At 45.4% G+C, this 24,518-nt stretch overlaps 1 protein-coding gene across 4 annotated transcripts; it reads left to right on the forward strand.

The window, feature by feature from the left end:
- The first annotated feature begins 555 nt into the window (after positions 1-555).
- TBC1D2 (TBC1 domain family member 2) lies at positions 556-23,995 on the forward strand. 4 transcript variants are annotated; one of them, XM_042023599.1, is made up of 15 exons: positions 556-598; positions 948-1,117; positions 2,791-3,278; positions 3,915-4,047; positions 4,954-5,095; positions 6,763-6,899; positions 7,488-7,672; positions 8,744-9,130; positions 9,974-10,084; positions 12,779-12,966; positions 13,921-14,391; positions 15,535-15,655; positions 17,648-17,833; positions 18,461-18,582; positions 19,270-23,995. In XM_042023599.1, the coding sequence occupies exons 3-15, from the start codon at positions 2,871-2,873 to the stop codon at positions 19,469-19,471; spliced, it is 2,793 nt and encodes a 930-aa protein (XP_041879533.1). In that variant the 5' UTR covers positions 556-598; positions 948-1,117; positions 2,791-2,870; the 3' UTR covers positions 19,472-23,995. The 4 variants fall into 4 exon arrangements, with proteins under 4 accessions (XP_041879533.1, XP_041879532.1, XP_041879534.1 ...); XM_042023598.1 differs by lacking the exon at positions 556-598 and adding an exon at positions 646-868; XM_042023600.1 differs by lacking the exons at positions 556-598; positions 948-1,117 and adding an exon at positions 646-903.
- The last annotated feature ends 523 nt before the right edge of the window (positions 23,996-24,518 follow it).

Genomic DNA, 24,518 nt, shown 5'->3' on the forward strand with positions numbered 1-24,518 from the left:
CCAGCAGGGCCTGGCTGCACTGGCAGGAGGAAAGGCAGCTGTCAGAGAGCACGTGAACCTGGCCGTCCTGTACACCCTGTCCCCTCTGACACCCCAGGACCTGCACTGCTTCTTTAGGGTTGTCACCCCTATTCCTTGCAGTATCTTTTCCAGAGGCTTTTCCCTTTGGCCCAGCTTGATCCTATCAGCCTCCAGTGTCCCAAGTCACCAAGTTACCACTGTTCTTACCCTGTGAAATGTGCTTGACTGAGCTGAGTTGCCCCAGCTCTCGCAGCACGTCTGCATCTGTCACCCGGTGGTTTTGCAGCTCTGGAGAGAAGTCCCCCCATAGCAGGTGGCTGGTCCCCTCTAACCCACGAAACGTCCCCTTCTGCTTGCTTGCTAGCCGTGGGTCGCATCACCCTGATGAATCACTTTCTTCCCGACACCCGTCTGAAATGCCCTATATTACTGCTGTTGTTATTTTTCCCGCGGCTGCAGCTGACGTCCCCCGCCCCGCTGCCCTCCCGCTCCGCCGCCCCGTCCCCGCCGCTGTCCCGGGGCCCCGCCCCACCGGCACCGCCGCAGACCGGCCCGGCAGGAAGCGCGGCCGCCGCAGGTATTCCCGGCGGGGGCTGCGGGTTCCCGTGCCGCCGCTCCGCCCCCCCATCCCAAAATCCCCGACCGGCCAGCGGCGCGGATGCCCCCCCCCGCCCCAGCCGGCGCTGGTACAAGCGGTGCCAGGCTCAGGCCGTGCCAGGCTCCGGCGGCCGTCACTGGTACCCCCGCGGTGCAGCTGGGCTGGGAGGCGCTTCTGCGGCGCTGCGGGAGGCACGGGGAGGGGCGGTGGGGGCTGTCTTGTGCTGATTCCACCAGCAGCTCCGGAAAGGTTTGTGCAGGGTCCACCCTGATCCGTTTTCATTGGTGAGTCAGTGTTGGGGCAGCTTTCGGCTAAATATATCTTTCAGACAGCTACCCGGCAGCGACTGGACCGAAGAAAACCTCAGGCAGGCGCTGCTTTTCTTTTGCTGTTGGATTTGTTGGAGGCTGTGGTTACCTGCTTGGTGGTGTTTGCAGCAGTAGCTCTGTGCCAGGAGACGGTGACTTCCAGGAGCTTCTCTCTACTTCCCTCAAGGAGGTGAGGTCTTATCTAGAGGTCTTTGCAAGGCAGATCTGACATGGCTCCTTATAAATGGGTTCTTGAACCTAATGCTTACTAAACAACCTAAATTAAATTGCCTAAAATGCTTACTTGATCCTGTTCGTGGTGTGGACCCATGGACCATCATGCTGGCAAGAGGTAGAAGCGTGATGGAGTCTTCAGGCGGTACAGAAGATACTTGTACTGGTACTGACATAAAACCCCGAGGGTCTTTTTGGGAAAGTTGAGGGTGTTTCTTCCTCCTGATGATATTTGCCTTGTGCCAGGCAAAATTAGCTTGCAAATTAGGTGTTTTTGGTGTTTCAGAAATGTAGTTGAGGCAACACCTTCTCAAGGGGTGCTTGTTGTTGGCATTTGTGAATGTGTTCAGCACCAGGATCCACAGTGTCATGCGAGTGAACGAAAAGAATTTAAGTAGCTTTCCACTAAGAGTGAACATTCCTGATGGTTGTCTGTAAAGCTGATGCAGGAACAGGAGGGGGCAGCAATAAACAGGATGGGGCTTAGCCAGCGCTAGGATGGACAAACCTTCTCTCAGTCACGAGGGTAACTTGTTCCTAGAAGCAGAGGAACAAGATCAGCTTGGGAACATCTCAGTGTGCTCCATTGTACTATTTCATTGACATGTTGTCAAACAGCTGGATGTTGTGTTGAATCAGCTTTCCCAGTTTTGTGTCTGCAGTTCGATTCCCACTAACTTATCACCGCAGCCATTTATTTCCTTACATGTTTGCTTAGCTATGTTAGTGTCTGAAACCAAAGTTTCAAAAAATGCAAGAAGTTATTTATAGATACTTTTCTGGAGTGTTGTTAGCTTTCTTTATACTGGAGCTGTGGGTATCTGCAGTGCTGAGCAAAAAAATCACACCTGTCCTGTGGTTAAGCGCTTGAAGCATGGCAAAATTGCCGTCCTTGTGTATGATAAAAATTTATCTGAATGCGGACCTGGCTACAGATTTAAGTCTGAGAGAGCAGTTGAACTCGAGATTTACACAGATCCCTTCCAGCCTGAGTTTTATCTTTTTCTTTTATACTTCTGGGACACAGGTGGTCACTTTGGTCACAGAAGCAACCAAGTCGCTTTTGCAAGGACCACAGAATTACTTTCTCTGGTGCATAATCCATCATATGAATCCATCCTACTGGATGAGGAACTAACACATAGTATTTGGGCATTTTAACAATTATAGTGAGCTGACAAAAATTATTCATAAGAATGCTGCATAAGGCTGGATTTTTCTCCAGAGCCGTGGTTTAAAATATTAGTTGAACATTCAGTGGAAATACCAGGACACACTTCCCTGCAATCCCTTGACCTGACTATGTGCCTACCCCCTTGTTATCTTGCCGTGTTTTCTGCGGCTGTTTCTTAACATTAAGTACCAAATGCCCTGGTTATTGCTATTGATTTGGTATGCCCACAGGCTGTGCTTATTTTTTGCACAAGAGATTATGGCTGCTAGTCCAGGCTAATCTAGGAATTAAAAGGGGAGAAAACAGATGTATAGAGGTCGTCTGAGCAGAGGAGAGCAGGGAGCAATGACCAAAAGTAGAGTTGGAGACCTTGGCTGGGTAGTTTGAAAGCTAGGAAGTGGTTTTTTGTTGTGTGGCAGACCTGAGCTTGTTTCTTCCTTTTTTGTTGGCTGCAGGTTCTGTAACACTGATGATATAATCGAGATCGGCTTATTTACCTAGAGAACTTCCTGCTTCAATCTATTTCCTTAAAGAAATGAAGAAAGGACCAGAAAGCGGAGCATGCACCCTTGCTGCTCCAGGCAATTTAGTGGAGTCAGATCCAGACACTAAGAGCAGCAATGGAGCCTCAGCAAGAGCGAAAGACACACTTCTCTCTCCTGGAGAACTGGAAAACGTACCGCTGAAACCCAGTACAGAAACATCCAGAAAAAAACTGTGTGGCTATTTAAATAAGCTGGGCATCAAGGGGCCAATCAAGACCTGGAAGTCTCGTTGGTTCTTTTATGACGAAAACAAATGTCGCTTACTATACTACAGAACTGCCCAGGACATTAATCCTTTGGGGTCTATTGATCTCTCCAGCGCCAGCTTTGACTGTAAAATGGAAAATGGGGAAGGAGTTTTTGAGATCAGAACACCAAGCAGAGTTTTTACTTTGAAGGTAATGAAAAATTCCCAGTCAGGACATTCACACACATCTGTACTAAGGTATCTCTTAGCTTGAGTTTCACTGAAGTCCTCCTAGCTTTGATTGCTACCACTTGCACCTAAATTACTTGTATTGTTTTGGCAAGTCTGGGACTCCTTTCCTGTGAGATGGCTGTTGTTTAACAGAGTGGGAATAAAACCTGAACTATGTGCCAAATTAAAGTAATTGAGGAGGCCTGCAGTCCACATGTAATTTACTGAACAGAAATTAACTCCCCTGTCTAAAATGGTTGCTCTAGGAGGATTCTTTGCTAGGCTTTTATTTCTGTGTAAATCATTGTTAAAAAGCTCTGGGGATGATTCCTGTCTAAAACAATTGTGACATTTCTGCTTAGCCTTGGACCATAATAAACCAAAACAAATTTAAAATTAGGTCGGTGGTCCACTGAGATTCTACCACTTAGGGCCATACTAAAGATTTCCTCTGTCTTCCCAAATCAGTGTTAGGACCAGAGGATACAGATACAGCATAGGCTTGATACAGTGGGCCTTATTTTTTGCTGACTTGTGCAGCAGAGTGGTGGTCATCTCAGGATGTCTCATGTTGATGAGATTATTCCCCTCCCTTTCCTGTTTTCTGTTATGTTAGGCAATCAGCAAACAGGCAATGATGTACTGGCTGCAACAGCTGCAAATGAGACGTTGGGAATTTTGCAACACTCAGAGCAGATTTCCTGTGGGCAGCTCCCAGCTTGTGAATGAACCTCTGGCTGGAAGAACAAGTAGGTGTTGCACGTGTCAGCCTTTCTTTTGCTTTCAGCCCCCTGGTGATGAATGGTGTTCCTCATCTGGAAGTGGGTAGAAGTTTTGGCCAGATTTTTAAATGCAGGTGCCAACTATCAGTACTTCGCCAATGTTTGACACTTCTGCCTTATTATGTACGAAAGTGAGTAAGCTGCCTCGTAATCTACAGCACATGTTTGGGAATGTTCAGGTGTCTTGTGATCATGAATTCCATCTTGATTTTCCTCACACATGTGAAATGTGCACATTTGATAGGTCATTATTTTAAGGCCTGTGAAATACAGAGCAAGCAAGGTTTTTTTTCAGCAGTGGGATTAAGATGTCCATTCCTAGAAGTGGTAGTAGACAGGTCAGCAGATAAGGGGAGGCACAACCAGGGTATCCACCTGTTAAGTTATGGACTATATGCGCATTTTGTTTGAAACAAATAATCCCCTCCCTGATAAGTGTCTGCTCTCAAGAGTTCCGGGTAGCATCTTGCTGCAGCAGGCAAAAATTTGGTAACAAACTGCTTGCAGAATGTTATCTGCGCATTAAAGCTATCAAATGCGGTTTGGAATGTGGGAAGAGAATAGCAAAATTTTCCTTCCTTATATCTTTAGGCAGTTAAAGTTTGATTGTTTAAGGTTAGTCATTCTCATATATATGGTTGAAATCACTTGACTGGCCTTGAATAGATGATTCTCTTTGTACATGGAAACTTCTGTTATTTGACCTAAAACTAAGGGAGCCTACTCTGCTGTCCTTGTTCTACCTGACCACTTGAACATGCAATGTATACTTGTAGTAAATTGTTGTGGCTGTCAGGTTACATGAAGGACCCAAAGTCCAATGGAGTTCTGTCTTGGTCGTTTGCTTTTGTGTCCTGTTTTGTTTTTACGTAGATGTTCTTGACAATGAAGACTTTCTGCCTCTGGTGAAAACACCAACAGAAGCAGTGGGTTTAAAGGCAGCATCGTTGCCTGCACCTCAAACATCTACTGCTTTGCAGAACATCTCCCTTAAGCACCCTTGGACAGAGATACAGTAAGTGCATGAAGAGAACTGCAGTGTGGTTGACATGCTGGCCTACCACTGTGTGCCTTCCTTGCCTGTCATGTATGAAAGGGGACTCTTGCCTGGGTGGGAGAACTCTGAAGCACCTTTTTGGAGGCTAGTCCAGGTCAAAGTAAACTTCCTGCCAGTGGGTCTTCCACATCCCCCTGTTCTGATGCATTTCATGTGATGTAGCTCTCCTAGCAAAGATTGTGGTAGCAGACCTAGGACTTGGTAAAGCTCTCTTCAGTGTAGTCAGTTCTTTGCATGCCTAGTGTGATGCATCTGTACAGCAGTCTTGGAAGGGCACATGGTCAGGTTCAGCTGTACTCAGTAAGTAATGATAGAAGCCCATTAGCACTTTCCAGTGGTTTCAAAGGACCTTGATTGTAGTGCATTCTCTAAAACAGGAACTCCAGGGAAAAGTTGCTTAGGCCTGTAATGAGGCCTGACTGCACAGCTTGCTCCTGCTTGCTGAGTTTCAAGGATGTTAATATTCCTATTGCCTGCTTCTATCTACTGTTGCAGTAGCCCCATCAGGTTAAAAGTTACAAGCCTTGTGCAGTTACAGTTTCACAAAGACAATGCCATCAGTATCTCCTAATTGTTTTTTGTTTATCTCCTAATTGTGTTTTGTAATCACTTATTTACATATAACCAAAAATGAGTAAGTGATCAGAAGTGTGGTGGGCAGCTAGGCACCTGCCAAATACTGTTGGTGTGGAAGTTGCCTGTAGTTTTTCTACCACCAGTACTGCAGCTACAATGTGATGCTTATGTGCAGAAAGATCCCCTATGAGATCAGAGTTTCATTTACATGTTACCAGTTTCATTTACAGTTAGGAAAGCAGCAGACACTGAGTCTTTTATAGACATTAAAACAAGGGACTTGCTTTGTTTTAGCTGAAGGACAACACAGGAGGAGAAGGGAAAAGACCTGTATGCATACTTTCTGGTGTAGGTTTTACACAAACTGCTCATACATTTGTAGTTCCTCATGATTCTGTAAAGTCATCTCTTAGTGCCTCTGGCAATATCTGATAGCAACAGCCGTAACAAACTGTTTCTGGGTCTGACTGCAGTTTTCTTCCTGAAACTCTTTACTGCATTTTAGTTTATTGACTTTGTAGTGGCAAGGTTGTTTATTAAATGTTTCAGAGCACAGGACCTCTGACTGCTTCAAATGTGATCATTGTCCCAGTTTTGGCTGTGTTGTAGGTAACTGAGCTTCTCTTGGCAGCTGTTCTTGGCACCTGGGGATTTCTGCAGTGAACTAAAGATAGGGATGGATGAAGGAAGGGAAGGCGAGAGGGACAGGGAAGGATGTGGTTAGTCTACTGTTACCTTTGATCCTTCTCTTTGGTCTGATGTGTTTATGCATAGGGCTTAAGCACATGGGGAAATTCCCTGGTTTTACGTTGCTGTGCTGTACTGATTTTGTGGCATCTTCCTGGTTTACACCAGTTACAACCTTGCTCTCCTCAAATCTGCCAACACTATAAAGAGTTCATTTTTTTGGCACATGAAGGAGATAGGTTTTGGGAGGAGGGGTGGGAAGTAAGGGGGGGTAAGGCATTGAATAGTTTGAATATTCACTGGCTGGCTGCAGTGATCATGGCTTCTGTTCAGTAGGCTGTCTTGATCTCTTCTTGTTTCAGAAACACTGTCTACAATATTTGTGGCTCCAAGCAGCTCTGGGGGAACAATGGGAATGTCTTTAGCTTTGATGAATTCCAAGAGCATCCTGAGAATGTGGATGAGAAGCAAGAGGCAGAAGTGGAGGCAGGTCGTGCAGGTGATTGTTTCCGAGCTGTGTGATGCCTTCTAGGAGGGATTCAGACTTTGCAGGAACGGAAAGGAGATGATGGCAACTTGTCAAGGGATATGAAACCTCTGTTACATTGTCTCAAGTCTCTTCCTATGTTGTTGCCACAAGAGTGACTCTTTTGGCTCTGCTTCAGGTTCCATCTGTCTCTGTCTTCTACCTCTGGAACATTCTGCAGAGGCAAAAAAAGAATTAAAATCCATGGTGCCAGATTTATTTCTTTGAGGTAAAAGTGTAATTGCTGCACAGTCATAGGCTAAGTGTGGCAGCTTCACTGCATGTGTACCTTTCCATGATGGTAACTTGCATTTGCTGTGGGCCAGATACATGAGCAGGGTGCAAGGTGGGTTAACAGGTACCATAAACCATCACAGCTTTGTTTATTGTGGGCATATCAGTGTCTGGTCCCTACTATTTTGGCTTCAATCCTGTGGGTCAATTTTCCTTGTCCTGTATGTCAGCCTCCTCTGTGGAGCTGTTGTGAGTTCCCCCACAGCAAGACTTGGGAGTCCATAGTAGCAAAGCAATCCTGTGTAAATTAAATCTATCTCCCCTCAGATAAGGAGGGGACCCTGGAAGATGGGAGGATGGAGCCCAGACTGAACTGGATTAGGAAAGCCAGGTGGATGAACAGTGGCTTCCCAGGCTCTGAAGAATTGTCCAGGGAGAAGAACTCAGTGGATAAAGTGAGTGTCCTACAGCAACAGATTCTGACACTCACAGAGGAAGTCAAATCACAGAAGGTGAGTGTGGTGAAGAGACTGCTATTTCTAAGGGTCAGGGCCTTGAGGCTGGTCCCAGGGACTCCCTTACACACAGGTGTGTAGAAGCGCTGAGAAGTGCTCAGCAGGCACTACCTGGAGACCAGTTGAAGCTCCTGGTGTTAGCACCTGTTAACACCTGTGTGTGCCTGAGTGTGCCCAGCACAAAGGAGGACCTTCAGCCATTTCTAGGAAGTGCAGCTAGGTGTAAGAGGGAGATAAATCCGAGAGTGCTCTGCTGTTGTCTTGCTCCTGCATCTCTATTGCTCACTAAGTACACCTGAATAGTTACTGTGACACTGGTGAGAACTACCAGGTGGAGTCATGCTGTTAACAACAGATCATTCTTTTTGAACAGTGACCCACCATTAAGGTGTGATTTGCCTGTAGAAGTCAGGACATGGGTCACTGCAAGGGCTGTCAATCATGAATGATACTGTTCTTCAAAGCATGGAGCAATGCCGGGTTCTCTGGTAATGATGCTGGTAGCTCTTCCAGCAGAAGAGTCAGGAGAGCCAGGTCCCATATTGGGCAGTCAGTCTTGATTTGCTTCTTAAAGTGTCTGAGATGGCAGAGCCTGAATCAGCAACGTGTTGCTGGGGCAAGGTTCCATGCCTTCATGCAGGATAGAGTGAAGGAGGACTCTGGCAGAATGAAAGTTAAAATGGACAGTGCAGTTTCCTTCTGGTAGCACAGCTAGTTACAGACTGCATTATTTCCCTCTCTCCCATTTTACCACACTGCTGACCACATCTCCATGTTCTCTGCTGGGCCTCCCAAGAATAATTGTAGGAAAGCCAGAATGCAGACAGTGTGGTCAGCAGCTTTTCTGCTAGCAATCCACATCAGGTCATCTGTGACCTGCTGCAGAGATCTTTCAGCCCCAGCTCTGAGAGCAGAATGTCTCACTGTGGTATCATTGTGGTTTCAAGATTTCTGCATTGTTTTCCTTCTGGAAGGAGTAAATTTCAAGATATTTCATTGTTGAGTCTGTGCTGTCTATACTGCCATTGCCCTGGACAGCACAGTGATGGCTTTGCATTCCCTTTCCAGGAACTGGTTAAACTTCTCCACAAAGCTCTGGAGGCAGCCCAGCAGGAGAAGCGAGTATCTAGCATGTATCTCACTGCAGCAGAAGATAAGGACAGGCTGGAGCTGGTGCGCCACAAAGTGAGACAAATTGCAGATCTGACAAGTCGATTGGAAGCTCTTGAACAAGAAAAGAAGGAACTGGAGCAGATACTGGCTTTAAGAGACAGCCATATCCAGGAGCTCAAGGAACATGTGCAGCTTTTGATGGAGAAGAACCATGCCAAACAGGAAGTCATCATGGCCTTGACAGAGCAAATGGCCCGAGAGTTCTCTGACCCCTTGCAAGAAGCCAACACTATCACTGTAGAGACGTTGTATAAGCAGCAGGAGGAGATTGAACATCTGAAGGTGTGTGAGAGTGGCACAGGTCTTTCAGGCCCATTTTTATGCCCTCAGATTCAGTGGGAGGGTATTCTTTGTGGTAAGCACAGAATATACTTCTGCTGGTTGCTCCATCTGTCTCCAAACGAGAGGAAGGCTGGAAGGGACTCACCTGATGCCAATAGGGTGCTGAAAAGCATCTGGGTCAGTTTCGGCTTCAGCTTAGAGCCTGTTTTGTTTGACTTCCTGTCATCATTCAGTGCCTGCCAGTTTCTTTTCTTTCTTTTGTTTCACAGATGCAATATGACTTGCTGCCTTCACTTACTTTGTTGCTCTGTTTCTGTCTTGCAAACAGTTTCCCAAAACATGCTGGATCTTTCAGATGCAGCCCGTTGTATGTCTCTATGTGCACAGCTGTAGTTATGGGTTAATGTGAGGTGGAGAATTGCCAAAAGATCCACTTGCTATGGAGAGTGTTTGTTTTTGCTGCCAGCTGTGGGGCTGAGATTTGTTTCACTAAAAAAAAAAAGAAACAAATCAAAATCAAACCAATCAACCAAACAAAACACAAACAAAACATATACATTCTTCATCTTATTTAAGTGCATCTCTGGCTTTATATGACCATGATCTCCCTGTTTTTAAAGTACATATATACATTTAGCATTTTCAAGTGTCTTGTTGATGCATGACAATATTGTGCCTTGATTTCCTTTGTAGGCAATATTTTTACTGGGGAGTCCTGTCTGCTCCTCAGAACACAGAATTTTTGAGATATTTTATTGTCTTTAATATAATCCGACGTCCCTGAAATGGGAGGGATTTCAAGCCCCTCAAGAACTCTCATTATGTGACTGTTTTGCTTGGTAGGATGATATTGATGCATACAAAACCCAGAACCAGTTTCTCAATTCAGAGATCCACCAGGTTACTCGACTCTGGACAAGCGTTGCTGAGAATGAAAAAGCCCTTCTGATGAAGGTAAGGCCAAATGACCTTTTTTCCTTGGTGTGAACTAATTTATTTTCGAAGCTGGCACCGGAATAGATTTTGTTCCACAAGGAATAAGCTTTCTCGTGTTTTTTTAGTGTGACCTCTTTACTGCTTTGTGTTGTTTCCAAATTAGACATGACCATTTTAATTCTTCAACAGAAGTAAAATACCTGTGAAGATTAGTCTTAAAGGTGCTGAAACTTGACCCAGATTTCTGCATTTCAGCTATGCAAATAAAAGAGCAACACTGTGCAGGCAATCAGAAAAGTTTCCTTAGAGCTGACAGACTGAGTCCTGGCTCCATCTAGTCATGGTTTCTCTGATGGACTTGGCACTGCCATGTGGCAGCACTCTTCAAGTCCTGCAGTTCTATCAGAGTTCTTGTGTTTTCCTAAGTTGTATTATTATTTGTAGCTGTGTAAGTGTGCATAACCTGGTTACCCTCAGACTTGTCTAATCCTATTTTCTGGTCCTGAACTAATTCCAAGACTGGTGGTGTGTGCTGGAATTGGTTCTGTGGGTTTTGCCTAGGATTTACTTCCTTGGGTTTTAAGGTATTGTTGTGAATGAGTGTCCTAGGTTGCTTAAAGAATCACTGGCAAAAGTTAGGCAAAGCAGGTTTAATAGTATTTAAAATTGAAGTGAAAGCATAGCAAAGCTCATTGGCAAGGTTCACTCTACTACTTACTAGATGGTTAAAGCAGATGTAAAATACTAAAAAACCTTTAGTCAATCTAAAACTAAAATCAATCAAAAATCTACATGGAAGCCGGGGATGGAAAAGAGTAAGGATGGGAAAGCTTTAGCATGAAAGGAATAAGGAAGGCCCTCCAATCGATCCACAAGGTTCTGTGTGGACTCCTGTGCAAAACTTGCCTCTGGACTTGAACAGTAGTTTGGGCCTAAAGATTTTAATAGCACTTAAGCAATGGCTGAATTTAAACAATTTACAAAAGATTCCTTGGAATTTACTGTAATCACGACAGTAACTCACTTACAGGCCTAACTTACTTACCAGGCTAAAGTACTTAAGAATCTAAGATTCCAGGTACATTTTTTGTGGCATATTCACACAGACCTAGAGTATGTACAGCATGTGAAAATTCTCCTTCGGTGAAGTGCTCCTGTCAGATGTCTTTGCATCTTCTCAACAGGCAAAGGGTTGAGCCTCAAGGAGTGGGGGTATCAGCTCGGGCTCTGTCATCATTGTTCAACAGTGGTCATGCAAGTGCAGCAAATATGAGAGTTCTCTGGCTCTGAGAGGCCTCACTCAAAGGAAGGTTGCTGGTCACAGCCCACTGTGATCCAGGAGAGCTCAAAGGGTCTCACTTAGGACCACTGTTCATAGGTTCACAAGACAATTGCCTTTAGTCATAGTAGTTTGCCATCCTGTCTGCAATTGGTAACTTTCTTTGAAAATGTGATGACAAAAATGTTGTTCCATTTGGGTTTGTGAGAAAAATAAGTTTCCAATGGTGTTTGTTAAAAACAGAAGCTTGTTAGGCAGCACCAGTTCCTGGGAGCAGACAGTGTCTCTGATAAGCACAAGAGCTTAGCCCAGGTGCTAAGACTGAGCCTCATCAAGACTGAGGCCTAACAAGCATTTCTGAGATCATAGTGTGGCCTTACGTGGGGAATGCACCACCACAGGTATGTCTTCATGGTCATGGCTTCTGGAACAGGGCAAAAAGCTGCTTCTGGGGTGTTATTGCCATTCTTACATGTGTTTGCTTTATAGTTCTTTGAAACCCTGCCTTCCTCCTAACTTGCTGCCCTCTCATCCTGAGACTGCCATAACCTTCAAAAAGGAGGTAATCACACGAGCCCAGCATGCTCAGTGTAAGGCAAAATGCTAATTAAAGTGGTAGTATGAAAGAAACCATGCTCCTTTCTGTCCCCTCTATATGCAACCTAACTCTTTCTGTGGCTTCTGTTTTGTTCTTGTTTTCAACTTCTGCTTCCCACCAAATAGGAGTCTTCACTGAGTTCCTGTGAGACACTGGGTGAGTCTTATCACCTCTGTGGCCTCAGTTCCCCACTTGTGGAGTGGTCTAATAATCCTCATTCATTTTTTCTGCTTTCTATGCCCAGGACTATGGTGGTGGCAGGTATTGTCCTGCTATTTGGTCTCAGTTGGGCTTCCTGTGCATGAGAAATGATGTGTACAGTGCCATGGGACTGGGGATGCTAAGGGACATGTGGTCACCTAGTCTGTGGTGCTACTGTGTATCCTGAAATTGGTATGCTTATAGCTCAGTCATGGGAGTAGTATGTTTTATCAGGATACAGCTCAATGTGGTGTAGAGAACTTGTCTGAGGGTGAGGGAAAAAGACTGCAGAGGACTCAGATGCAGTGCTGGCTCTTTGTGTCCTCAGCTGAGCTGGTGGGATGTGGCCATCTGTTGATACAATGCAGTAGTTAAAATAGGTGATGATGTAGAAGGTCTCCCAGTCAATAAGCAACTTCTGTTGCATGCTAGCTACTGCAGCTCATGCTTGTTCATAGATTGTGGTGATTCATGGCTGCAGTTCCACTGACTGTGGAAAACTACTAAATGTGTTTCCTGGGGCTTTGCTCTTCAGAAGTGTTTACTTTATGTGCAGACCAGGCCAGTAGAGAGCAGTGGCAATGCAGAAAGAACTACCACTGAGGGAGCTCTTTCCTTCTTGTTTCCCCATCAGTGTGCCTGCCTGCAAGCAAGAAACTGCCAGATGGAGAGCAAATACCTGACAGTCTTGAGAAAGCTGCAGGAGGCTGTGCCTGGCTTGCCCAGCTCGCATGCTGAATTGGTGAAGAACCTCATCCAGGAAGCTCTCCAGTGGGATGTGAAGGAAGAAGCAGATGAAGGTTTTAACTTGAACCCTGTAAGGTAAGAGTTGAGAGCATGAGGATATTCACAGCTTTGTAGAAGCCTGTCTGCAAAGAGAAGTGTGCAGGCAAGGACATCTAAGGCCATTTTATAGCAGAGGTCTACATTTGTGTTTATGCCTTCCTGCACAGTCAGTGCCCCTGTTATGCAGCAATTACAATTTTATCTGTTTGGTCAGCCTCGCAGGTTCTCCAGGTAGCTTTGGAGATGAGACCCTGTAGGCCAGGCTTGGTCTCTCTGTCAAGAATATGATGATATCTTAAAAGTATCCCACCCTGTGGACAGATGGTGCACAAACCCTGTACAAGCTGTGCTATCAGTACTCCTGGGCTGTTCTGATGAGTAAGAGATTTGTATTGTGTACAGGGAGACATCAGAAGGGACTGTGGATCTCTGTTCTCGGATTTGATGCCCCAAAGCCTTTGCAGTCCTCTCCTACAGAACTGTCTCTGCACTAGGACATGGTAGGGAGAAGGTACACAGGGTGAGCTTGATATTCCCTTAGGGACTGATGAGAGGGGTGTGATGAGGTTGGTCTGCAGCTCAGAGAAAAGTTGTGCTTGAATTTGTGTGTGTATGCCAGTGCTGCAGGCTCTCATTTATCTTCAAGGCTCTGAGGCAGGCTGTCTACAGAAAAGTGAAGGAGGAGTACTGTTACAAATGAGTGTTTGAGATCGCTTAAAAATATCACTAGCAAGGGTATCAGCAAACCCCAGATTTAGTATTAAGCGACAGCGCGGCAAAGTGAAGTTGAGGCCTAACGAGCATTTCTCAGATCGCAGTGCAGCCTAGAAAAGGGTGGGGAGGAATGCACACCCACAAGTACTTGTGCTCTGGCATGGGTGACGGGAGCCTGGCAACAGGCTGTAGCTGGCATGACCCCAGGCAGTAAGTGTCCTTGACACAGGTACCAGCACTGTCATTTGAACTAAACACTGCCTTGTGTCCCTCCAGCGAGTATGATGAGTATGGGTTTATGACTGTACCTGACTATGAAATTGAGGACTGGAAACTCCTGGCCAAAATCCAAGCCCTTGAGATAAAGTCCAACAAACTGCGAAGCCACGAAATAGTGGAGAAGCCCCTCCGTGACAGATGGAACAGCATTGGAGAGCTGAACCCCTCTGCAGAGCTGAAGAGTCTGATCCGAAGTGGCATTCCAGTAGAGCATCGGCAGCGGGTGTGGAGGTGGATGGTCAGCCGGCACTGCAGCCCTGTGTGTGGCCACTATCAGCGACTGTTGGAGCAGAGCCGGAGCACCGAGCACCCTGCCTGCCGGCAGATTGAGCTTGACCTGCCCCGCACACTCACCAACAACAAGCATTTTTCCTCTCCCACTTCCCAGCTCATCCCCAAGCTCCGGAGGGTGTTATTGGCATTCTCCTGGCACAATCCTGCCATTGGATACTGCCAGGGATTGAACAGGTGAGGAGCCAGGTATGGTGCTTCTTCATGAGAGAGCACTGAAAAGGTGTAGACACATACTCTAGGCTGTGATTCAAGCAGGCCCAGGCTCTTGCCTCTCTAAAGTTCTGTCCTAGATCTAGGTATTTACTTGCAGAATTCTGCATTTGGTGTCTTTTCTTTCATCCAGCGTTGTTGCTGGGATCCAGTAAGCAGCAGGATGCACTTGTGTGGCATCTCTATAGTTATGGAATAGGAAGGAACAGCTATAGGAGGAAGAGAGAAGCAGTTGCAGAATAACAGCACAAGGCTGAATTTTTAAGTAGTAATGTAAAGTAGTAAAGCAGAAGAACACCCTGGTGATTCCCTTTTTTGCTGAGAACAGATTGGAGGAAGTGTTGGGAAGTGTTAACACATGAGGGAGTTGCAGCAAATGACACAAGGAGAGACTGAGGAAACTGGGTTGTTCTGTCTGGAAAAGAGAAGATTCAGAGAATATAAAAGCTTCTTTCACTTCCCAAAGAAGGCTATAGGAAAGATGAACCTAAATTTCTTAGAATTGTGCTGCCAAGTAGAAAAGGCACCAGGCATTAGCTGTAAGAAGGGAATTTCTAGTTGGACCTTTTCACATGAGGAAGGTCTGTGTAAGCTATTTATTCCTAATGATGTTTGGATGGTCTTCAAAAAGATGATAGAAACTTTTCTCCTGAGAGCCCTTAATGTAAGGTATCATCTTTCTAGTCTGTCTAAAAGGGAGTAAATCAGAGCTGAAGAAGGTCAGGGCTGTAAAAGAATGTATGGAGAGGTGAACTATATCACATAATATGGAGTACCTCTGAGTGACCTCTTTCCTGCATTGAAATAGCCCAAATCAGCACACTACTAACTTCAGCACATCTACAGAACATTACATTAGCTGGGAAACCTGACTTTGTCACACCAGTTCCGTATGTTCTGAGAGAGCCACATGGGAAAGAAAATCACATCCCTGTGGTTCCTTCAGAAACAGATCACTTGCCTCTGTCTGGCTGTCCTGTCACACGTGATTCGTTAGATGCTGATGGAGCTGGAGACATGCAAAAAGAAGTCTTGTATTCTTCAGTTCCTGTGCTGATGACTCCCCCTGAAGTATTGAATTGCCTCACCATGTCTTGTCGATCACAGATTGGCAGCTGTTGCTCTCCTGGTCCTGGAAGATGAGGAGAGTGCTTTCTGGTGTCTAGTCTATATTGTGGAGAACCTAATGCCAGCGGACTACTACAGTGACACACTAATAACATCACAGGTGAGCTGAGCACCCTCACATCTGCTTGGATTCTCATACAGTGATTTTCAGTAAAGATTAAAAAGTGAGTAGTCAACCTGCTGTGTGTTTGATTTCTCACAGGACAGTGATACCACCTTGCAATCCCTTCCGTTGCAGAGGTGTTGGAGACTTGAGAGTACAAAATTGTTACATTCACAGGAGCAGCACACACAGAGCAGCAAAGTTGGTCACCAACTCTAGGAAATCGGGTACCACTCCTAAGTAGTAACATGAAAGTCAGGTTAGTGAGAAGGAAAGTACCCATTAATTGCACAGTTACTTATTTTAAAGAAGTCTTAGTAGAGGTGAAGCTGCAAACTCTTGATATGTGTAGCCTGAGTATGAGGAGGGCACCATTTTGCAGCCCTTCAGATGATTTTTTTGGAGCTGCACTCTATCTTTGGAGTGCCATGCACATATAGATGAAAATACTGAGATTTTTATATTCACTGTATTTGCCTCAGTTCATGATAAAACGTGGTGTTGTCACCATGGGGCTCTCTGCAGATCAGAAAAAATTCTGGCCTTTTGATGTCAAATGTGCTGCAAGTAACTTACCCAGCTGATTCAAAATCACTGGATTTCAAGGTTTTCAGCATGTCTTGTGTCAGATCTGCTATGTCCTCCCAGGCAGACAAAGAGATAAGCTAACTCCCATGTTGTTCAATGGAATTGTAATGGTGTGCCCATACCACCCACACCCTTCAGTGCCCAGTCTGGTAAGCCTGGCTATCACCTTTGTGTCTCTATTGTGTGTGGTCCTTTCAGAGAGAAGAGGGTTGGTTTTATCTGTGGGCCCACAATAGAGGAGTCTTCAAGGGTCAGTAGCTGAGAGATTGTGCCACTGAATTTGTTGACTAATGTTTACTGGAACAGTGGTGTGCTGGTGGAGAGGCCAACCCACAGACGGGGGAAACAGTCAAATCACTGTGAAGATAGCAAAATGTCTATCCAGAGCAGGTTGTGTTAGCTGTGGGATTTAATAGACAGCATTCAATACTCAGCAAGTAGAGGCTGACAGAGAAAATACAACAGACTGAAGAGGCCCCCCTACATTTGGTGAGAAGACACTGTCAGCAGAGAGTCTTCTTTAGAAAGAATTTCTGACCTCGTGGTTGGTATCTGCAAGTCTAGCCAAGACCCATGTAAAAAGGAACATCTAAGGTGATGCTTTGTGGGTTGGCTTGATAAAGTGAGTTGGCTGGAAAACTTAAAAGTGCAAGTTTTAAAGACAAAGCATATCACCTATATGGTTTGTACCACTGTGCCACAGCTGAGTGGGCTGACACAGCTGGGCATTAATATGATATGGCATAGGGAAGCCCTAAACATTATCCTGCTCTTTAGCACTTACCCTCCAGAAAGCACAGCTCTGCTGAGATGAAACCTTTATAAACCTGGATCAAGGATCTTACTTGACTGCATTTCTGTGTTTTGGCTCATGCAGTCAGAAGCAATGCACAGACAACACTCAGACCACAAAGAGAAGCTTAAGTGAGAAGGTCAGGTCCTGCTTGCAAAGTCAGAGGTACTCTAGGTGTTCAGTCTGTTGGACCATGTACAGTCATTCAGACCTGGGCAAGTTTTAATTCCTGTGATTCAACTGGATGCTCGTGGTATCACAGAAAATCCCGGTAAGACCAGTGCAGGAAGATGTGTCAGATTTTCCCTTTGACTTTGAAGGGAAGGAATATGCTTCTTTGAGTGAGAAGAATGGATGTTTCTCTGCTTGTATCTTGGCCCTGTTTCAGCTCCATGCCTTGCACTGGATGCTGCATACAAGTACACTGCTCAGTGAGTTTGAAGGGTCGGGAGACAAAGGATGCTCTGCTCTTCCTGGGGTGTGGTTCACTAGGAGGCAGCACCAGTGATGACCCTGACATGCAAGGGCCATTGTCCTCTTGTGCCACTCTTCTCTTCCAGCACTGCTCTTGACTAGGACTTCATTGTTTTCTTTTTTGTCAATTTTAGGTAGATCAGAGAGTCTTCAAAGACTTCCTGTCTGAGAAGCTGCCTCGCCTCATGGCTCATTTTGAACAGTATCGCATCGATGTCTCACTCATCACCTTCAACTGGTTTCTGGTGGCCTTTGTGGACAGTCTGGTCAGCGACATCCTCTTGCGAGTGTGGGATGCTTTCCTGTATGAGGGAACTAAGGTGCGACACTCAGTCTAGGCCTTCCTCCCATCTGCACCACCTCTGTGATGTGGTGAGAGGGTGATGGGCATACACATCTATCAAAGAAATGTGAGGTTGAACCGCTGTCTTATCCTGCCTGTTCAGTGTCATGCATTGATGTCTCCAAGCCTCTGTGTTTTCTATGTACTTGCTGCTAGTAGGCAGACCTAATCCCTGATTCTGTGCACTTGGTGCTTTTCAGCAGGTAGTTGAACAAAACAGCTGTCTGATAGGCCATGGCATCTCCTGCTCTGTGACACAACTGAGAGTATTACAGACAAAGGGAGCATAAGATAGGCAGTATTTGAAAACATGCGTCCTGCATTGTCCCTGTGCATAGGGAGAACCCTTGTGAAATCGCTGTGGGGTCCTTTTGTAGAGCCTGGTATTCTCTGGGGTTGCAAATTAGTTAACAGATGGTCATTCCCGTGAGATAGCTCTGTACTCCTTTAGGCGTGCCGTACTACAGACTGTTGAGAGCAGCAGTAAGACGGGATCTAGGCTGTACTGCAGTGCTGTGTGCCTGACACCATCTTCTATGCCAGGATGGCCGGGACCTTCAGCTCCTTAAAGCCTTATCTACTCAAATACCTTTCGATCGTCCAGGTCATTTTCCGCTATGCTCTTGCAATTTTTAAATACAACGAGGAGGAAATCCTAAGGATTCATGACAGTGTGGAGATCTACCAGTACCTACGCTTTTTCACAAGAATGATCATGGATGGCAGGTAGGACTCTGAGTTGTAGACAAGCTTCCCCCATGTATTTGTATTTGACTGCCTGTTAGGTCAGCTAAACAAGAATTGTGACTAATTTATAAAGAGAGATGCATATGCATTGACAGATCTGTGGGACATGGATCTATTTGTCTTTTTTTGACTTTCCCTTTATGGTGTTACTTAAAATCTTTTTGGCTTGGGCAAAGGCATGCTACAGCAGAGCAAGACACAAAGTCTGGGTCAGCCTCTTTCTTGTAGCAGCTGGTACTTGTGCTACTGATTGCTGGATTTCTCTCAGCTGTAGTTGGGATGTTTGGGAACATTGCACAACCCGTGACCTCTAATGGCAACATGTGTCTGAGATGAAGATTTCTGTGATCAGACGAGCTCAACATCAGGAATATTCCTCCCTGAGAAGCCATCAAAATTGGCATCTGATCCATTGTCTCCTAAATGATGGCTTCACACTGGTACTTTAAAAGGTGGGATGGTATAAGTGTATGTGAAGTACTGCTTGGGTGGATGCTTGTGTGGGAAAGAATTCCTTTAAGACTCTGCCATTTGGTGACTTCTAAGCTCAGAGGGCTGAAGTCTGAGGCACTACTTTTTGCACACTCCAGAATGCTCTTAGTGTATCTATTACCATGTGTTACCAGTCAATAAATAGGTTGACCAGAGCTGTCCTTTCTGTTGTAGGAAGCTGATGAACATTGCTTTCAATGACTTAAACCCCTTCCCCATGAAACTGCTGAGGAGCCGTCGGTCAATGCACAGGGAAGAGCTGGAGGCAGAGCTGTGTGAACTTGAACAGATCAAGGCGGCCTACGTCAAAGAGCGAGCAGAGCAGGGACCTCAGGACCTGAAGGATGTCGTTAGCGAAGAGGAGGAAGAGATCTAACAAAAAGAGACTTCATCATCACTTCCCTCTCATCTTGCAGAAGGTCAGCAGCAGCAACTGTCAGTAAGAAATGGACCAGAGGGGGAAGTGTGGTTACAGGAGTTCATCTGCCCCAGTAAGCAAGGCTGTAGTTATGGGACCATTTGGAGACCAAGTCAGACTTTGTAATGGTTTGGAAGGTGTCAGAGGAATTTTATCCTCTTCTGTACTTCTCTCCATTCAGCCCATCCTGTCCTGTGCAGTTCAGGATTGCAGCTGAGGCTACAGAGGAAATACCAGCTGTGGTATAACGACAGGAACTGACATGGTGCAAAAGACCCAACCAAGCAGGGCTTTTATACATTTTCTGATGGAGGCTTGAACGAGATCTTTATGTACACGTAAAATCTCCAGAAATAATGAACCGAGAACACTCCTTCATTGGTACCTAGGGCTTCTGAATTGGTCAGGAAAAAAGCCTGCTCTTTGAGGGTATTGGTGCCTTCAGTATCTAGCTTGCCAGGAGAGCGTGTGTTTAACATTGTTACTGAGCCAAGACACTGTCTCCAGGTGAGTGTTAGGTCTGTGGGGTTCTGAAAGCTGGAGGACATCATCCAGTGGGACTCAGGCTGGGACAAGAAAATAGGTTGTGGGAGAGTAGAGTTGCTTCCCCAGTGGGAGGGTCTGATTCCTGTGGAAGTTCGTGGGAGCACAAGGTGTGTTTCCTGCTTGGCTGGGAAGTGTTGGGAGCTCTCCCTCCTCTTTGTTTAGCTTTGAGACCCTGGCAGCACTCTGTGCTGGTGAGTTTGTTTCATAGAGGAACTCTCATCTCTGCATGCAACCAACCACAGCCTGCCTGCAGGCAGAGCCTAGTGTTATGTGGACCTTTACTGGGGATGACTGGGTTTTCTGATAGCCTTACTCCTGGCCATCTCTCTGCCCCACAGTTACGGTCCTCCTGTGCTGGGTTTTTACATTGATAATCCCTGTCTCTGACTCCCATTCAGTATGGGAGGGATGAGGCCTTTTCTGTAGGAGTTTATGATATTGAAGGTATTTTACCCATGGCATATGGCTGGTAGTGAACCTGCAAATCCTGGGAACAAGGTCACAAAATATTACTTGATATTCTTTAGAAAAAACCATTAATATCCCCTGAACCAAGGAGCTAGCCTCCATGGATCTAGCATTCAGAGATGCCCTATCTGCCTCTGGGAATGGCGTTTGATAGCCTTCTCCCCTGCCTCCCAGGCTTGCCCATCCCCTGGGCTAGATACCCTGCCTGTGCAGCTCAGCCTCCGCAGACCCCGGATGAGCCAAGTATTTAGATAAATACAACTTCTTCTCCCTAACATGATGCCAGATCCTGCTGCCCCACTTTCTGGCTGAGCAGTGCATTATTCCAGGTGTGCCTGCTATAACAAGGGGTCTGCTTAATGTTTTTAGACTGACCTTGAACCTAAGTGGATTATGCCTTTGTTAAACATGTTGTGGTTGATAACCCAACCCTTCAAGTTGTCAGTGTTTGCAGAGGAAGGAAAAGGTGGCATTCATAGCCCCCAGTGTTCTCAGCCAAGATGACAGACTCTAGGGGAGATAGTGCCTGTTCACCTGAGACACATGGTCTCCCTCACTGGACAAGTCAGCCAGTTTCAATGAGTTATAGAAGACTGAGATGGGAGAGACCTGTGGAGGCCAACCACACAGTATAGAAGTAATCGAAGTGAAGTTTTGGGAAGAGTGGATAGATCCCCTGAATGTCACTGAGAGCTGCACAGATTGAAAGTGTGGGATGAGAAGAAAATGCTACTACAACCCTACTACAGTATCTCAGAAAAATGAACTTATTTTAAAACTATGCCACCTAGCTAGGGAAGTCTAAAAGGCAGGTCTTTCTTCACAGATGATATTGCTAATCTGATTTATTTATACTCTTACATTCATGGGTGCACACAGACTTTTGCTATTGTTATAGACATTATCTTTCAAATCAAGACCATGAAAATTGAAAGTTTACTTACAATTTTATTTCCTAGAGCTTTCTGCAACAGCTTAAAAATCTTCCCTCCTGACTTGCCCTTATGTTTATTAAAAAAGGCATTTGAAACATGTATTATTAGACTAAACCACAGCCTGACATATGTCTACAGTGTATAATAAACATTGGTCTATGTGATACATAAACTCTTCTGAAGCAGACATAAGGATCAAGGTATTGACCCTGATGGGGAATTCTGAAAATAATTTTTAATTGAAATCAGAAGGGAAGGACATCTGAGGGTTGCTATAAGTTTCTTTTCTTTCGTGTCTTCATCAGTTCTTTGGTCCATGTGTATTTGTTGAGGGCCATTTCTTCTAGTCATAACCAATCACTTGTGTTCATTCTTTATTAAATTGTGATGGATGAAGGAATATCTGCAAGACCTATGCAGACCTGCACCTTGCAGCCAAGCTCGCATGTCCTCATGGGCCCTCATCTACTTTCCTTCTGCTTCACAAACTTCAGCGGTACTGAAAAGCGCTGAACTCAGGTCACAAAATTCCAGTTGGGACAGAGGTTAGCTTTGCCCAATGCAAATCTCTTAGGCCCCTGCAAGACACGGAGTGACTGTCAGTCAGTGCCACAGGTGTTTTGAACCTCTTGGTTACCTCTGCATGAAGTGTTCAAGAATGATTTGTGCTGCCGCTGCCAGCTGATGTGGCTGGGAAACAGTTTGACCTGGTTATGCAGCCCAGCAAGCTCCTCCTGCCTGTGCTGGTGCCTGTGGATAAAACAGGTGTCTTTCTACCCAGAGCCGGTCTTTGCTGAGCTTTGCTGCATGCATAACATTACTTGTGAAATTAAGCTTTCTGTTTCTCCATTTATCTAAAGCTTGGGATACCAGCTCCAACCCTAAAAAGAATAGTTTTGATTTCCACACCCACCCTCCTCCATATGACGTGCAATTAATTTGTCGTTCACTTTGTTGCAGGATCTTGGGGCCACTAAAAGTTTACAGGGTTTGAGAGGATAAATTGGTGGAGGGGTGCCAAACACACATAAAGCCACTGCTGGCTCAGTAAGTCCCCGAGCTGTCAACAAGAAGAGACCATGAAGCTTCCCTTCTTCACCCCTTTTTGGCCTGGGTGGTGTTGGGCTGGCAGGATCTATACCTTTATATGCTGTGGCTAAGCCCTGTATTCTAGCATGCTGCCATGGTAAGAGGCACTACTGGGGAGGTTGTTTCTGGGTTAATGTTTAGTCTAAGCTTGAGCTTCTCATCCAGGGTGAAGGTGAGAGCTAAGGGACAAGGCATTTTCCGTGGGTGGGAAGCAACAACAGCCTGTAGCAGAAGCTGTAACGCAGTGCTGGGTTTCTCCTCCAGTTTTTGCAGGCTGGGCAACCTCCTGCCACCATCACAGACACAAGGCCTGGGGCTTGCTCTCTTCCCATTCGGGAGCTCACTTGTGGCCTGAGACAATGCTGAGACTTCTCCAGGTGTCTCCCAGTGCTAAGAGCTCCTTTACAAAACATTAGGTCTGTTTCGTCTAGGGACATGGCACCTGCAAGAAGACAAACCACTTTCCCATGACAGAGCCACAGTGCTGGAGCTGATACAATATAATGCCACCTGAGATAATTTAACCCCTTTCCTAGAGTTCAGTGAGAGGCTGTGGTCTGCACTGAGATGCTAAATCATGAGATTATCTGTGTGCTTTCTGCTCAACCTCAGGAGTCTCCAGAGGGGAAAATGGCACACCAGCTTAGTCAGTGGAAGAGAAGGTATCCCTAACCGTGACACAATTGGGGCGAGAGGTCCCCTGTCCTGCTGCAGCCAGATGTTTGCTTTGGGCACATGGTCCACTACCTTTGAGACAAAGTCCCTATTTCTCCTTGTTATTAAATGACAGCTTCCTGTGAAGTACAAACTCTGCCTTTGAGACTCCAGCCGTTGATTCAGTATCTGCTCTGGTTTTGAGCTTAATTTTCATGATACAGAACATCTGGCACATTCTGGTGTCAGGCTGTTGGAAGCTTGGAGACTTGGAGCAATATCCAGGGTAAGCAGAATTAAATTTCAAGCCCCCTTGTAATACCAAAATTGGCCAGATAAAAACTCTCTAACACAGTTTTGAGTATTAGAAAGCAGCATTCTTTATTGCAGTGCGCTGGTCACTGGGAGAATCCTCCCTCTAATTGAGTGCCCTGAGCATTGGGTAAATGCTCAAAACTTGAGGTTTTGTCATACACTGATGACACATTCATTGGCTATCCCTGCTTACTTAATGTATGTGTATTACTTTATTTTACATAGTCACACTCCTTATTGGTAGTCCTTATGTGTTTCTTTGGGGTTTGTCTTCAATGTCCTGTGTCCTTTTTAGGTGGCTGTTCCTCAACCCCCATTTTGAGTAAGTGCAATATTGTTGCTTTGCATAACTTCTGCTTTGTCAGCCTTGCAAGCTGAGCTGGCATCCTGCTTGCATTTTGCATGACTTGTTTTGTCCACTTCTCCAATGCTATATTGTTCCCTTTATTTGATAAGAGTAAAATATTGTTCTGTTCTACTGTCCTTATCATTTGGGAAAAAATACAACTCAGCCCAACATCACAATTCCCTGCTGAAAATAATGCCTATATTTTTTTCTTTTACAAAATCATTTTGTTAGTAGAAAAGTATTGTCTATTGGCAGCATTTTGCAGGGAGGAAAAGTTCCAAAACAAAATTAAAACCAATTGATATTTTTTGCTGCATCTTCCAATAACATTTTTCAACATCATAAAAGCTCTTGCAAATTGATGGGAAACACCAGTGCCACAAACTCTGAAAAGGCTTCTGGTTTTGACACTACCATTGCAATGGTGCTTTAAATCAGTCCCAAAGCTGGTGGGTGTTGTGCCCTCCATGCCACCCACCCCTGTACATAGGGCACAGTTAGTGATAGTGAACTGCAAGGGGCTGGAAATAATTACAGTAGGAAAAGTGGGAACCAGTGAAGTTTTTGTTAAAGGTGAAGCTAATTGGTGGTCATAACTAATTAGCAGCTTCCTCCACGTGTCTCCATCCAGAACTACCAGAGACATGTC

The sequence above is a fragment of the Corvus kubaryi genome, unplaced genomic scaffold (genome assembly GCF_017639235.1).
Source record: "Corvus kubaryi isolate FWS band 111438036 unplaced genomic scaffold, C.kubaryi_AGA036_p1.0 37249, whole genome shotgun sequence".
In the NCBI taxonomy this organism is placed as follows: domain Eukaryota; kingdom Metazoa; phylum Chordata; class Aves; order Passeriformes; family Corvidae; genus Corvus; species Corvus kubaryi.